The sequence below is a fragment of the Anas acuta genome, chromosome 20 (assembly GCF_963932015.1).
Source record: "Anas acuta chromosome 20, bAnaAcu1.1, whole genome shotgun sequence".
Taxonomy (NCBI): domain Eukaryota; kingdom Metazoa; phylum Chordata; class Aves; order Anseriformes; family Anatidae; genus Anas; species Anas acuta.
Genome location: NC_088998.1, coordinates 689,687 through 702,899, shown reverse-complemented (window position 1 = coordinate 702,899; position 13,213 = coordinate 689,687). Strand labels below are relative to the sequence as shown.

General features: G+C 41.7%; 1 protein-coding gene across 3 annotated transcripts in view; it reads left to right on the top strand.

Moving 5' to 3' along the window:
* RABL6 (RAB, member RAS oncogene family like 6) overlaps positions 1 to 13,213 on the top strand; it is a 57,913-nt gene that overhangs the window by 23,359 nt on the left and 21,341 nt on the right. For all 3 annotated transcript variants that reach the window (XM_068657113.1, XM_068657111.1, XM_068657112.1), the window contains 4 exons: positions 157 to 248; positions 1,116 to 1,256; positions 2,383 to 2,488; positions 7,615 to 7,718. In XM_068657113.1, coding sequence (XP_068513214.1) covers positions 157 to 248; positions 1,116 to 1,256; positions 2,383 to 2,488; positions 7,615 to 7,718 — 443 coding nt within the window. The remainder of the gene's footprint in view (positions 1 to 156; positions 249 to 1,115; positions 1,257 to 2,382; positions 2,489 to 7,614; positions 7,719 to 13,213) is intronic.

Here is a 13,213-nt window from a genome sequence, read left to right as displayed (position 1 = left end):
AAGTACGTTTTTTAATGATGACATGAAATCCGTGGATATTTTTTTATAGTGGCTGTTAATGTTAGTTTGCCTGTTCAGCACTGTGTCAGTTGTGTTCTCTATGATCCTGAAGTCGAGTCAAGTTATTTACTGCTTCTTTTGCCTTTATTTTCCCAGGCAGAGTCAGAAATGGCTCTGGATGCAGAGTTTCTGGATGTTTATAAAAACTGCAATGGTGTAGTGATGATGTTTGACATTACCAAACAGTGGTAAGACACCTTCAGCAGCACGTGCTATGTGATTCTCACATTTTTAATGGAAGCAAGTGACTTCTAGACCTCTTGATTCCCAGATGGTCTCTAGAGCTGATATGCAGCCTAATGAGTCAAAGCAAGCTTGTATCCTTTAAAATAATAGCTTTATCTTCTGGCATGTCTTTTAATATACTCCACTCCTGGGTTTGTTTCAAACAGTCTCCCTGTGGGCTTCTGGACTGCAGTTTCTGATATGCTGGTATCTGAGGCTTGATAATTAACGCTGTCACGGGTGCAAAATATGCTGGACGTGTTATAAACATACCGCTTTACAGAGCACAAGGGAAAACGGAAAGATAGCAAGAAATTCCCAGGAAGACGGGTATTAGTAAGGATTATTTGGATGCTCTGAGCTGCATTAATGTATAGAAATAATGAGCTGTCCATTTTGCTCACCTGAGGAGAAGGGGGAGAGTCACGTGGAAGACAGATTTAAAAGGGGAGGTAGTAAGAGTTTTTGCAAGTTTTGCAAGCTTACGTGTAAAGGTTTTATATGGTTCAGTGAGACCATTGCCAGCATAAGTTAGGGAATGTTTTTCATCTGGTGACCTCACACAGTTTTATAGGACTAAGAGAAACATTACTTGAAGAGATGTGTGGTCTCTGGTGGAAGTGGATTATTGAACTTGTCACGTCATTTTTGAGTAAAAAATGATACAAACATATTTACAGTTAATACATTAGAGGGAGGGTGAAGCCACAGTATTGGAGGGATTTGGGGAAAAAAAAACTTTGTATTTTTTTCTGTGGTTTGTGCATGAAACTGCTCACAGAATGGTGTTTCACCCTCACTTGCCTGTGTCTGTCTTTCCTTTGGTGAAGGACATTTAACTATATTCTGAGGGAGCTTCCTAAAGTGCCAACTCACGTTCCAGTTTGCGTGCTTGGGAATTACAGAGACATGGGGGAGCACCGCGTCATTCTACCTGGTGATGTGCGGGACTTCATTGACAATCTGAACAGGTAACTGGGGATGGCACCATGGTCACCAGACAAGGGGAGCAGACTTCAGCTGCTCTGTCATCACCCATAGATAACTTGCTGCTGTGTTTCAGATCTGTGTCACGTTCATCCTCCAACCCTCTGCTTAGCTTCTAGGCTTCGGTGACTCTTAAGAGTCTCACAAAGAAGTTTCAGTTTTCATGAGGGACTCTTTCTCCTTTGATCTAGCAGCCCATACTGAGCAGATTGTTAGCAGATTCTTGGAAGCAATGACTGCATGCCTGCATGTACCTTTCAGGAGTACTATTACCAAGAGGTCATTTCCTTTCTGGTTACTCCTTACCTTGTGAAAGAATTCTCTCCCTGCAACGCAACTGTTTTCTACTCCACGTAATTCTGCTACAAGAAAGCCAGCTAGTGTAGCTGTGTTTCTCCCTCTTCCTCTCATAGCATCTCCGCACAGCGTTTTCTGGGTACAGCTAGATCGTACTCCACCCTTTCCAGACAGGCAAAGTTTTCCCATATAACAGAGAACCTCAGAGCCCTGTATATAAAATTTTACGTGTTGGTCAGGTGTTAATAGATTGTACTTTCAACACAGTTTTATGTTTTTAAAGCAATTTTTAATTTTCTTGGTCTCTTGCTTGTCTGTTACTGTGTCAGGTGTACAGAAATGTGCCAGTTTTAAGGCTGGATTCCATAATATAATCATTTCTTTTCAAATTTATCTCTATATATGTCTTAGAGTTTAATGCCCAGTTTTGATGCTTGAGTTGGTGACTTAATATAGGTCTATTTGTGGTTTTAAAATAAAACCTTCAGTGAGAAATTAATAGCTTGTACATCTACAAACCCCCAGCTTAGTGAACCAATAGCTCAGTGTCCTGATGCAGTATCTCCTAGTCTAGCAGCACTGTGACAATGCAACATAACTGCTGCATCCAGCTTTTTTGCCACCTTCAGGAGGAACAAAGTCTGAATTTTCCTGTAAACAAAATAACAAGTCACTAGCAGAATGACATGCCAGCCTCCATTTGAGGGCTGAGGGGCTGGTTCACAGAATGGAATTTAGCAAGTACCTCATCTGTGTGTATGTATGTGTTTTATACAAAGTTTTATTTCCTCTTTGCATATCTGGTTGAGACAGGCCTCCTGGCTCCTCATATTTTCGCTATGCTGAGTCTTCCATGAAGAACAGCTTTGGACTCAAGTACCTGCACAAGTTCTTCAACATTCCCTTCTTGCAGCTGCAGGTAAGAGAGATGGTATTTCCATGATGTTCAGGGTGGGTGGGACAGAGTTCATTTTTCTCTAAGGTGGGAATATGATTTTATATGCAGGATATTTTGTTGTTAACGGATCCTGAATAAACTTCTGTTTTTGTAACAGTGTAGTTAACAGAATTTTATTAGTCTATTGGTGCCTGTGACTTAAATGTCTCTGTTTGCAAAAGTGCTCATATTTGCTCTTTCATTCAAAAACGCTTACCTGCGTAGAAAGGCTCCAAGGTGAATATCACTGCAAAGAAAACTGCATCCAGTGTTGTAATTACTAAAAATGTTACATATGCATAGTTGTTACACTTTGTATTTAAATTGTGTTGTCAGTCAGTAAGTTAAAACTTGAATGAGAAAAGTCTTGTCTCTGAACTCTTCAGTTCATACCACGTGTTTGCTGAAAATCTTTGTCCTGAGATGAACAGTAACTGATCTGCTTGGATCCAGTGCAAGCAGGTAGAAGGCTCAAATCTCTGTCATAGTTGAGCCTCCTTTTCCTTCTAAGAGGAAAGGTAAAGGCTGAATGGGAAGGGTGAAATTCACATCCATGGTCCTTTAGAAGAGGACCCTTTGATGTCATCATACAGGGGTCCTTTGGGGTCAGCGACTTACTGCTTCTGGGGGTGCATATGAAGTTGTATCACAGTTTTCTTCTGCTTGGAGAAATTCAGACAATTGATCTTGATGATCTTTTACCAGCAGGTGAAATGTCTGTGTATATTTTTACACAAATAATCCAAGCTGAATTGCTAGTTCAGAATAAGCTTATATATGTTAGTGGGTGTTACCACATCCCAAGTCTGCAGAGCAGATGCATTAGAAAGAACCAGGATAAGAAAACTAAATGTACAGAAACCCAGTAAAATAACTAAAATACAACTTTTCCTCAAAACTGTATTAAAAATCTGAGATTAAAACCCGATTTGCTGCTCACTAGAGAAGACTAAAATCTTCAAGCATGGTGTGTTGGTTACGTGTTTGTTTTTATAACCTTGGTTTCTACAGTAAAGTGATGTCTTGTGGAAATCATGCAGAATAATTAGTTTCCAGGTTACTTTTATAGATCTCCCTTCTTCTCAAATAATGTTGTTAAGAGACAAAGACATTAGCATGGGCTTCCTGCTAGATTTGTGTCTGAAAATTGCTCATATGATACTGTTAATGGCCACTATATGCAATGATTTTCCTAAATACGATTGTAAGCAGGAAATATCAAAGTGTTTGTAGCACTAGGGTTTACATGGAAGCAGCTTTAGGATGAGAGTCTTAGGGAACCTTTCATTGAAATGTACTCTGTATAAGTAAATATGATCTATTAATCTGAAAGTAATTAGGACACTTATATAAGGTAATTAGCCTCAAAGCCAGAGAACTTCTTGTTCGGATCTTGGTCCTCAGGGAAATAGAAATAAATCTGATATGGCCTTTAGCTATTTGAAGATGTCAGTGACAGTTGTTAGGAGAGGTGAGGGAAGTGGGGTGACCAGCCCCCATTTATTTCCAGTTCAGTGGGCATGGGATGGCACTGGGGGTAGTGCAGAAACCAAGGTACAGGTGCTGCATGTGGGTTGACCTTGGTTATTAGACTCTCTAATCCTGTGGTGGTGTTGTTTTTGTTCTTTTTTATTGTTTTGTTAAATGTAATTAAGCAATTCAACACTTCAGAAACAAACATGATGAAAAGACTTCTCCATGAACAGCTTAGTTTCTAAAATGTGAAAGGGAAGATTCAGATGAGTGCATGTAAACAAAATGTTTGCACTGTTCTTTGCATCTTGACATAGGAGGTGGTAGTTGAGAAAGCTGGCTGTGCCTGTTGGAAGGTTTTCTCTATGCTGCCAGAGTGGTGCTTCTTGGCTTTTCCTTTAAAAAAAAGCAGTACAAAAACATGTTCCTGTAGTTACGTGCTCATATGTGGATTGCAGGCAGCTGTATTTCCATGCATTCTGATAAAAATCACAGTGTAGGATCCCATATGAAGATGGTCATTTTTCCTTCCTCCCTGGTGTGAGGGAGATTCCTGGCCTGGCCATTCTGTGAGGAGGCAGGTGACACCGCAGATTCAGAGGCCTTTGGTTGCTGCCACCCAAGCTTTGGGACTTTACTTGATGTCAACCTTCAGGCAAGACATGCCACACTTTTTCCTGTGCCGTTTGTGTTTCTGCTGCAGGTTTATTAGAAGAGTTTTGTGCTGTTCCACAGTAGCTGCTGGTTTGCTGGCTCTGGGCATTTGCTGCTCCTGGTTGGCATCTGATACTCTTGCCTTTGAGTGTGCTGGGAGCCAGGGCTTGCTCCCGCAGGCCTTATTACCAAGCAGTGCAACATGATGTTTAAATTTGCAGGAAAGTCACAACTAGACTTAATTCCTAAAGGTACTGTTTGTACCTTCAGAGAGACTTGACAGAGGCTCTAGAAAGGAGTAAGTTCCCTGGTACTTTGGAGCAAAGTAGGTAAAAGGAGAGGAATTCTGCCAAAAATTAAATGCACATACCAGTTAATTGGTCTCAGTCAGCTTCCAAGGTTTCTCCGTTCCTCAACCTGATCTCCCACAGCTCTCCAGGGGAAGTGGAGCTGTTCGGCCACGTATGGCATTCCTCTATGTCCTTTAGTGGTGTTGGCATCTAGTGCATTGGTTTTAAGTTGCACGTTCCTGTGTTCAGTTTACCTTTATGCATCTTTCATAAAGAAAGTGGTGGGTGAAATTCAACCCCCCAGTAAGGAGCAAGTTCCATCTAGCAGCCTGGGCTCTTTGATTATTTATCGGGTCCTTTCCAGGGGAAGGATTCTCAAATTGGAGAATGCAGTGTAGCTGTAGGAACTGCTGGTGGCCCACATAATTTGCTAATAGGATCAGGTCACCCAGGCCTTCAGAGTGCTGCACTGGAAGGTGACAGAATATTGCAGACAGCTGAAATTGCCGTTTCCCAGGAAGCACTTGAAAGTGGCATTCAGCCAAAGCATTGGTCTGCAGCACATGATTTATTCCCTCCTTTTGGGTCGTTGCTAAAAATAATCTACTTCTTTAATATTTTAATACCAGCATGGTAAAATAGATTTTTTGCATTTAGAAGTCCATTATTAGTAATTATCTTTTTACAAAGTTAGATGCAAATTTCTCTCGATTAAATCTAAGTTCTGAATTTACTGTGATCTGTGAAAATTGAGATAGATAAAAACTCAGGTGTATGTCTTCCTTCTAAAGTATGAGGAAAGTCAAATCACTTGTTTAATAAAAGCCCTTACCTAAGTGCATAAGATAAGCACTGGAGAGCAGTGTTCCCTCTGTATCTGTTTATTCAGTTAATTAGATCATCATTTATTTCACTTCTGTTAGGAAAGAGGACAAGTAAGCAGAATAGTTTCCTCTTTTTTTGGCCTGATTTTTGCTTGTAGTCTACGAATAATACAAAAGGATGAAATTTGTTACTTCCAAAATCTTGAAGGATGCAGGAACCATACAAGCATTTAAAGTCACTTAGTACAGATTAGTACTGTTCTGTTTAGTGTACCGAGTTTAAATGTATAGCATGTTTTACTGAAACTTTGTCTATACCACAATGAATGAATTTCAAGTTAACTGATAACTTCATAGTTCTTTGTATACGTTTTAATTGAACTCAAATTTCCATCTGCATATAGTTATATGATGAATAAAAATTACCTGGTGTGGTAGTTCTACCCTGCTGGGCAGCTGAACTCCACCATGACTGCTCTCACTCCCCCTCCTCAAAGGGAAAGGGGTGGGGAAAAAATGCATTGGAAAGGACTCAAGGGTTGAGATACGAGTAGGGAGATCACTTGAGTTATTGTTGTGGATAAAACAAACTCAGCATAGGGAGATTAATGTAATTTATTACCTATCCCTAGCAGACTAGAACAGTGAGAAGCTAAAACTCCCCCCCCCCCTTCTACATCCTCCCCCCAAGTGGCACAGGGGAATGGGGGCTGCAGTCAGTCCCTGACACTTCATCTCTGCTTCTCCTTCATGGTCACTCTGCAGCACAGGATCCCTCTCGCAGGATGCCGTCCTTCCCAAACTGATTCTGTGTGGGCTTCCAACAGGCAGCAGCTCTTCAAGAACTGCTCCAATACGGGTCTGTACCACGGGGTCCCTCTGTCAAGAGCAAACTGCTCCAGCACACCTCCTCCAGGCCACATCTACCTGCTCCACCGGGGGCTCCTCCATGGGCTGCAGCGTGGAGATCTGCTCCATGTGGGACCCATGGGTGCAGGGGGACAGCCTGCTCCACCAGGGGCCTCTCCCTGCACAGGCCGCAGGGGAACTGCTGCTGCGTGCCTGGAGCACCTCCTGCCTCCTGCTGCACGGCCCTTGGGGGCTGCAGGGCTGCTTCTCACTCCTCTCTCCCAGCTGCTGTTGTGCAGTGTTGTTGTGTTTTGGTTTTTTTTGCTTGTTTGTTTTGTTTTTCTTTCTTAAATTTCTCTCACAGAGGCATAACTAGCAGCACTCATGGTTTGGCTCTGTTCAGCAGTGAAAATCTGTTTCAGCAGAAATCTGTTGGAAATGTAGAAAGGGAAGGACCGAATTAAAAAACTTACATATTTTACATAAGCGAAGCCTACTTGCTGTATTTCACATTTGAAATGAACTCAGGTGTGTTTGTCCCCCATCTGCAGAATAGCAACTGAAGGCAGAAGGGCCATAGCTTCTAAAATTTCACTGAGCTAACAGGCTGTGGTTGCTCATCTGCCCCAACATTAAAAAAAAAAAAAAAGTGAGTTTTTGCACTGAGTCCTGCTCCCAGAAGGGCTTATTTATGAACTGGTTGTACAACTGTTTTGCACAGAATTTGATACTGTTCTTCAAATGCAACTAGTGATCCTGTATCTGATACAGTTTAGCTCTCAGAACAGATTGCTTTCTTACAGTCAGACTTTCTGGATTAACATACTTTTGCTACCACTTCTGTTTCCCATTATGCTTCTGTATTTAAACTGAACACCATGAAATGGTCCAAAGCTCCTGTTTAATTCATTGCTGTGGGTAGAGTGGTGACACCAGATCTCACTGCACCCTGTGAGCACACAGAGATCTGTTACAATGACCCTTCCTGCTCAGACCCAGCTTGTTTTCCTTTCTTCAGCGGGAGACATTGCTACGGCAGCTGGAGACGAATCAGCTGGATATTGATGCAACTTTGGAGGAGCTGTCAGTGCAGCAAGAGACAGAAGATCAAAACTACGAACTGTATGTCATTGAGCCATCTTTTCTAACTGTTTTGTTGCAGTCTAGGTGTCATACAAATGTTGGGCAGCCCCAGCTATGGCATGTGGTCAGACTGAAGTGTTGTGCGTGACATTTGGCATTTCTTTGGATCTTGCAAAATGTTACTTTAAGTGGCATCTCCTGAAATAAAGCATGCACTTTGGGATCCCTGTCAAAGGGTCTGGTTCCTACAAGCATGTGATCTGTGGGAGGGCAGTGGAGGTGGAGTTGAGCGGTACAACTTGAGGCAGCACGTGGTAAAGAGATTATAGATAAATATGTTGCAGCCTCTAATGGAGAAAGGGGTTATTTTCCACTTCTCTAATGCTCAGCACACAAGTTGATTCCTTTTCTTCTGGCTGTTGCATTCCTGTGTACTGCATATCTTGGGATAGGCAGAAATTAATAGCTACAATACTGTTGTTCACTTTGAATACTTCTAGTCTCCTCAGCACATTTCTGGTTTGAAACAGTGACTAGTTCCTGCCTTGTGTTTATTCACTGCCTCATCTGTTCTCTTGGTGCTTGAAATGAGCATTTTCCAGAGTTAGCCCTGCAAAGCCAATATATCTGTAGCACAGTGAGATGGAATCTCTTCAGATTTTTATATTGCTGGCACATTTTCCATGAATTTCTATTGCAAGGTCTTCATTACTGTAACATGCAAGTCAAGTCAACCTCAGAATGAATTGGAAAGAGATTCTTTACAGGCATCTTTAGCTGTAAGTTAGAATCAATGATTATGAAATATTCATGCACAGCCATTTTGATAAGCATTTTTAGACCAAGTTTCAAGTTCCATAAACTTGGTCAGCGTATTTCTCTTTGTGAGAGCATTGGAATAGTCTGTATACACACAAAGCAGTACTGTTTCCAGAGTATTCACCTCATTTGTTTCCTTAGGGAATGGATAGCTTCTTCATGCCTTCAGCAATTCTCTTGACATCCCTACTCAAAGGACTGGGCTATGTGGGCTGTTCCGTCGGAGTATTTTCCAGTGTTTTTTATACTGTATCAGTAATGGGAAAATACTTAAAAGAATCAGGACTTGGCAGAGCTGTGCCAAGCTTACACAAGAAGATGTTGCTACCTATTCACTTGTCACCCTTGTACCAGCTTTAGTATTTACTGGACCCTCACATGAACCAATTCAAATCACAAATCAGATCACAAATGAAGCAGAAAACTGACATCTACCAATACCTACTTCTGGATTAGCTTTTGCCACATGAGTGGCGTGAGGGCTTGCTGTGAGAAACATCTGCTCAACACCAGAGCTTAATGGAAGCAACAAGAGATGCAACAAGAGATGGGTCTGGCAGATGCGGGATGGGAGGACCTAGTTCCAGTGATAGATGTTGCGTTAGATCATCCCATCCAGTGTAACCGCACCAGCATACAACATTTTATAATACTGGGGTGCTTCCACTGCAAGAGAGTACTCTTTCTGTAGCACTTACTCATGCAGACACACAGTGATTACTAAAAAAGGTATCATTTGCAATGTGGCAGAATCTAGAATCCTAAGGCCTAACTGGTCCAGGCAGTACACACTACCAAGTCAAAAGGCATGTTATTGCTTTTTACAACCTCAAAAGAGCTTTCAGTGCAGTCTGTAGTAGCAAGCTTCATCTCTGTAGAAGTTCTTGGGCCACCTGCAGGTACTCCAAAGCCAGAATAACCATTTGGCCCATATGTCAGTTCCCTGTTGTTTTACCAAACCAGCTTGTGAGCACAGGAAGAACAGGAGTTGGGGTCTGTGCACCTGAAATACTTCAAAGATGCCCACAGCCCAGACAGGCAGAGTAGCTGCCCCTCTCCTGTGCTTCAGAACAGAGTGCTGTAGCAAGGGACTGCTGTTCAGCTGCTGGGGAGGGCTTGAACTGTAAACGACTAATTGCATTATTATGTTGAATATCTGTCTTAACAGGGTGAAAGAAATACCTTAGCTCTGATAACTCTGAGAAGAGGAGTTGCTTGGAAATTAAAAGCAAGACTTTTTCCTAGAATTCTGGTTTACCAAACAAGCTGATTTTTCATGCAGCTGGACAAATTCAATTCAGCTACTGCAAGCTTGTCAGCATACTCACACCAATGTTCTTTGCTTTCAGAAACTAATGCTTCTTTACAGAAAGGTCCTCAAAATATCTGTGGATGCTTCCTGGATTGAGCCACTGATTTCCCCCCCCCCCCCCCCCCCCTCCCCCAAAAAAAAAAAAGCACAAGGCCATGTCATGCCCATCTACTTCGACCACAGTGACTAAAATAGAGTGCTATTTGAGGATTTTTGAGGTTTTTCTCTGTGCCTCAGCTGGATATGAAAGGTCTGTTTCAGAGGCACCTCTGAAGCACATAAGCTGCAAGGGGTTACTTCTATCACAGAGTTGGAAGGATACTCTCCCTACAAATATACATGTATATTTTATATCCCTTCAGGAGTTCTTCAGTTCCTGACCTTGAGTCCTTAAGCCCAGGTCCTGATTTAAAGAAATAAGCACACTCATATGGGAAGGAACACAGATTTGGGTAAAGTTCTGATTCTTGGTAAGCTGCTTAAGCTGGTGAGTGGAGTATCTGTAGACACATCGGCAGTACCTGGTGGGAATCAGGGTTTGCTAAGTAGGCAGGTCTTTAGGTTTGCTAGTTAGGCAGGTCTTCAGTGCTCTTGAATAGGGCTTGGGAAGGTCTCGCATCCCTGCTTGACAGATGCCCATCCTCTGGTTTTGAGATTACTATGTTTATCATGCTACTGTGGTTGTTGTCAAAATGAGCACCTGATGTGTTTTACTTTGACACTTTCTTGTTGCATCACATGTATTCATGCAGTTTAACTTGTTGACCCTTAGCAGATGTGCCACCCTTGTGTTGGCTACTTGGATTTAGATGGTACTTAGAGTGTTGCTGTCAGTCACCACAAGTTGCTTAGCAAGGGGAAGGTGTCCACAGGCACTGGGGGCTGCAGGCCTTGGGTGCAGTGGGGCTGCTGCATCACCTCACCTGAGGCAGTTCCTGCTTTCCTTACGTTCACCATCTTGTGCTGACATAAAATCAGGCAGTGGAGCCTACAATGTGGCAGTGCTTGTCTCAATGATTTCATTCACCCCTGTGCATGTCTGGTAGCTGCTCTGTCACAATGACAGATGCTAAATTTGGATCAGTGAGAACAGAAGGAGCACAAGAACTCTTCATCCTGCTGTGTCTGGGTACCTGAGGACAAAACGTCATTGCTCTAAAATGTGTATCCCAAAGAAAACACGAGGTGGCACACAACACTGCCTCATGCAGCTTATGTAAGCGATCCCTTGGCAGTTGCTGGCCGAGCTTTGCCTGTGTAATGCATGTTTAGAGGCTTCCAGCTCTTTCCCTCTGCTTAGTCTGCCTGCCACACCGTTTGCTCTGGTGCTTTCCCTGTGGTGTGTAAAAATTTACATTCTCAATACAGCTAAAAATACATTTCAGCCTTTTTTCAGTTTCTGAATTCTTACAAAACAGCAATCACTTTCCTGACATCTGAATTTGTAATATGCTCAGTTTTTTCCATGTTGTGTCCATCTTATCTCCTCTCACAAAGGAAACTTTTTATACATTGTTTGTTCAGTTACAGCATGTCTGTTCCCTCACTGAATGCAGATGCACATGGAGAAGTATTTTTAGGAAATTATGGAAGCTCTTCCTGCATATTTTTTTTAGGAACTAGTTGAAATGCTTTTAGAAGTTAAGTAAATCTAATCTGTGGTTTTGATGAACTTTTATGTTTTGCTGGATTTTTTTTCTAATATTTTCTTTTTAATATTAAAGGACATAATTTTATTTCAAGGGTTAAGGATTCAATTATCCTTGAATTACCTTTTTTTTTTTTTTCCCTGAGATTAATATAAATTATTTAAAAGGAATACTGAAGTTTTTTGTTGTGAGAAGTCCCATCTTCTCTCACAATCAGTTTTGAGAAACTTCAGGAAACTATCTATAAACCACTATGTGATTGTTTGATTTATAAGCATCTGAAATCCAATTTATGAACAATTGAGGTGAAAAAAATAAATTCTCAGATCACTTTACTGTTGGTGTTTAAGAGCTCTCAAGCAAACTTTTAGTCAGGCTTTGCAAAAATATATTCAAAGAGACTGAACTGCAGATTATTTGAGATATTGTATGATCTGGGGTACAACTTTAGTAGTGGTAGAGTCTGTCTGCCAAGTGATGGAACTCCTAGATGCTTCCTCAGTGCTGCCGTACAACTGGCATCTGCACTGTCAGGTAATCCTGGAGAGCCAGGTGCTACTGTCCTGTCAGAAGATGATGAAACAGTGACTGTAGAAAGACATTTGCTCTCTCCTAATGAGGACTCTTATTTTGGGAAACATGCTTCCTGTATTAGACAGCTTTATTTACTACAAAGTCATTTGTTGGGGTTTTGGGTTTTATTTGCTGGCTTGTTTTTCATGCATCGAGCACAGGCCTTAAGTTTACAACAACCATGGTACAGAGTAGTGCCAAATGTCTGACAGGAGATCTTGCTGCTACAGATGCTCTCCAGTATCTCCAGCAGTATTGAAATACAGGTCTGGAATCTCACTGGCCAAAGGCTGAAGCGCACAGTACCAGTTAGGAAAGTAAACCCGCTTTTGTTTTTTTTTCTCCTTCCCTTACCTTTATCGTCTCAGCTTGCTGTGAGTCACTGTTCCTATCAGATCAGGAGCCAGTGTGTACTAAATGGGACTCTAGGTCACTTTTTTTGTGTGGCTGCATTAAGAAGTAATCTCACTTGGTCCTATCATCATGGATCTTGCCAGAGAACTGGAGAAAGTGAAGTGTATCCAGAATGATGTAGAGGGGCATTGTCCTGCTCCATTAGTTTTGTGTCAAATGGAAAACCTGAGGAACATCAGGGGAGGGATGGAACATCAGGCCTGGACAGCCAGCTTCAGTCCAGCTTCTGCTGACAACTAATTTCACATTCAGGAACCATAACAAGTGGAAATCTAACCTTCTATGCAATAAAGCCAATGAAATTGATGTCACAGGCTTTATTAATCTTCATTTTCACAATTAATAAAATGAGCTATAGTATTTCTTGCCATATGAAATCCATTTGAAAAGTTGATCACAAAACAGAACAAGGTCCCAAAAAGCTTCAGGCTGCTCTTGTGTTCAATAGTAAATGAATACAAACACTGACAATTTTAGGACTGAGTCCTTTTGTACCCTTTTTTAGTTTGTTCTGTGCACAGAGCAATACTAACCTCAGGCCCTGATGAGTTTTTGTTCCTGCAGATCATGTTCATCTTTAAAACTGCATAGAAGTCTCCTCTTGTGAACAGTCCCAACACCAAGTGAATTATTCAGGGATTTTGAGGATACGGACTTGTTATTCAGCCTGAAATGGAAGGATTGAAATGCAAACAAGGAGCCCACGTGGGTGTGGACAGATAACCCATCTGAACTTACATGGCACATTTGCTATCTCTAAAATGAGA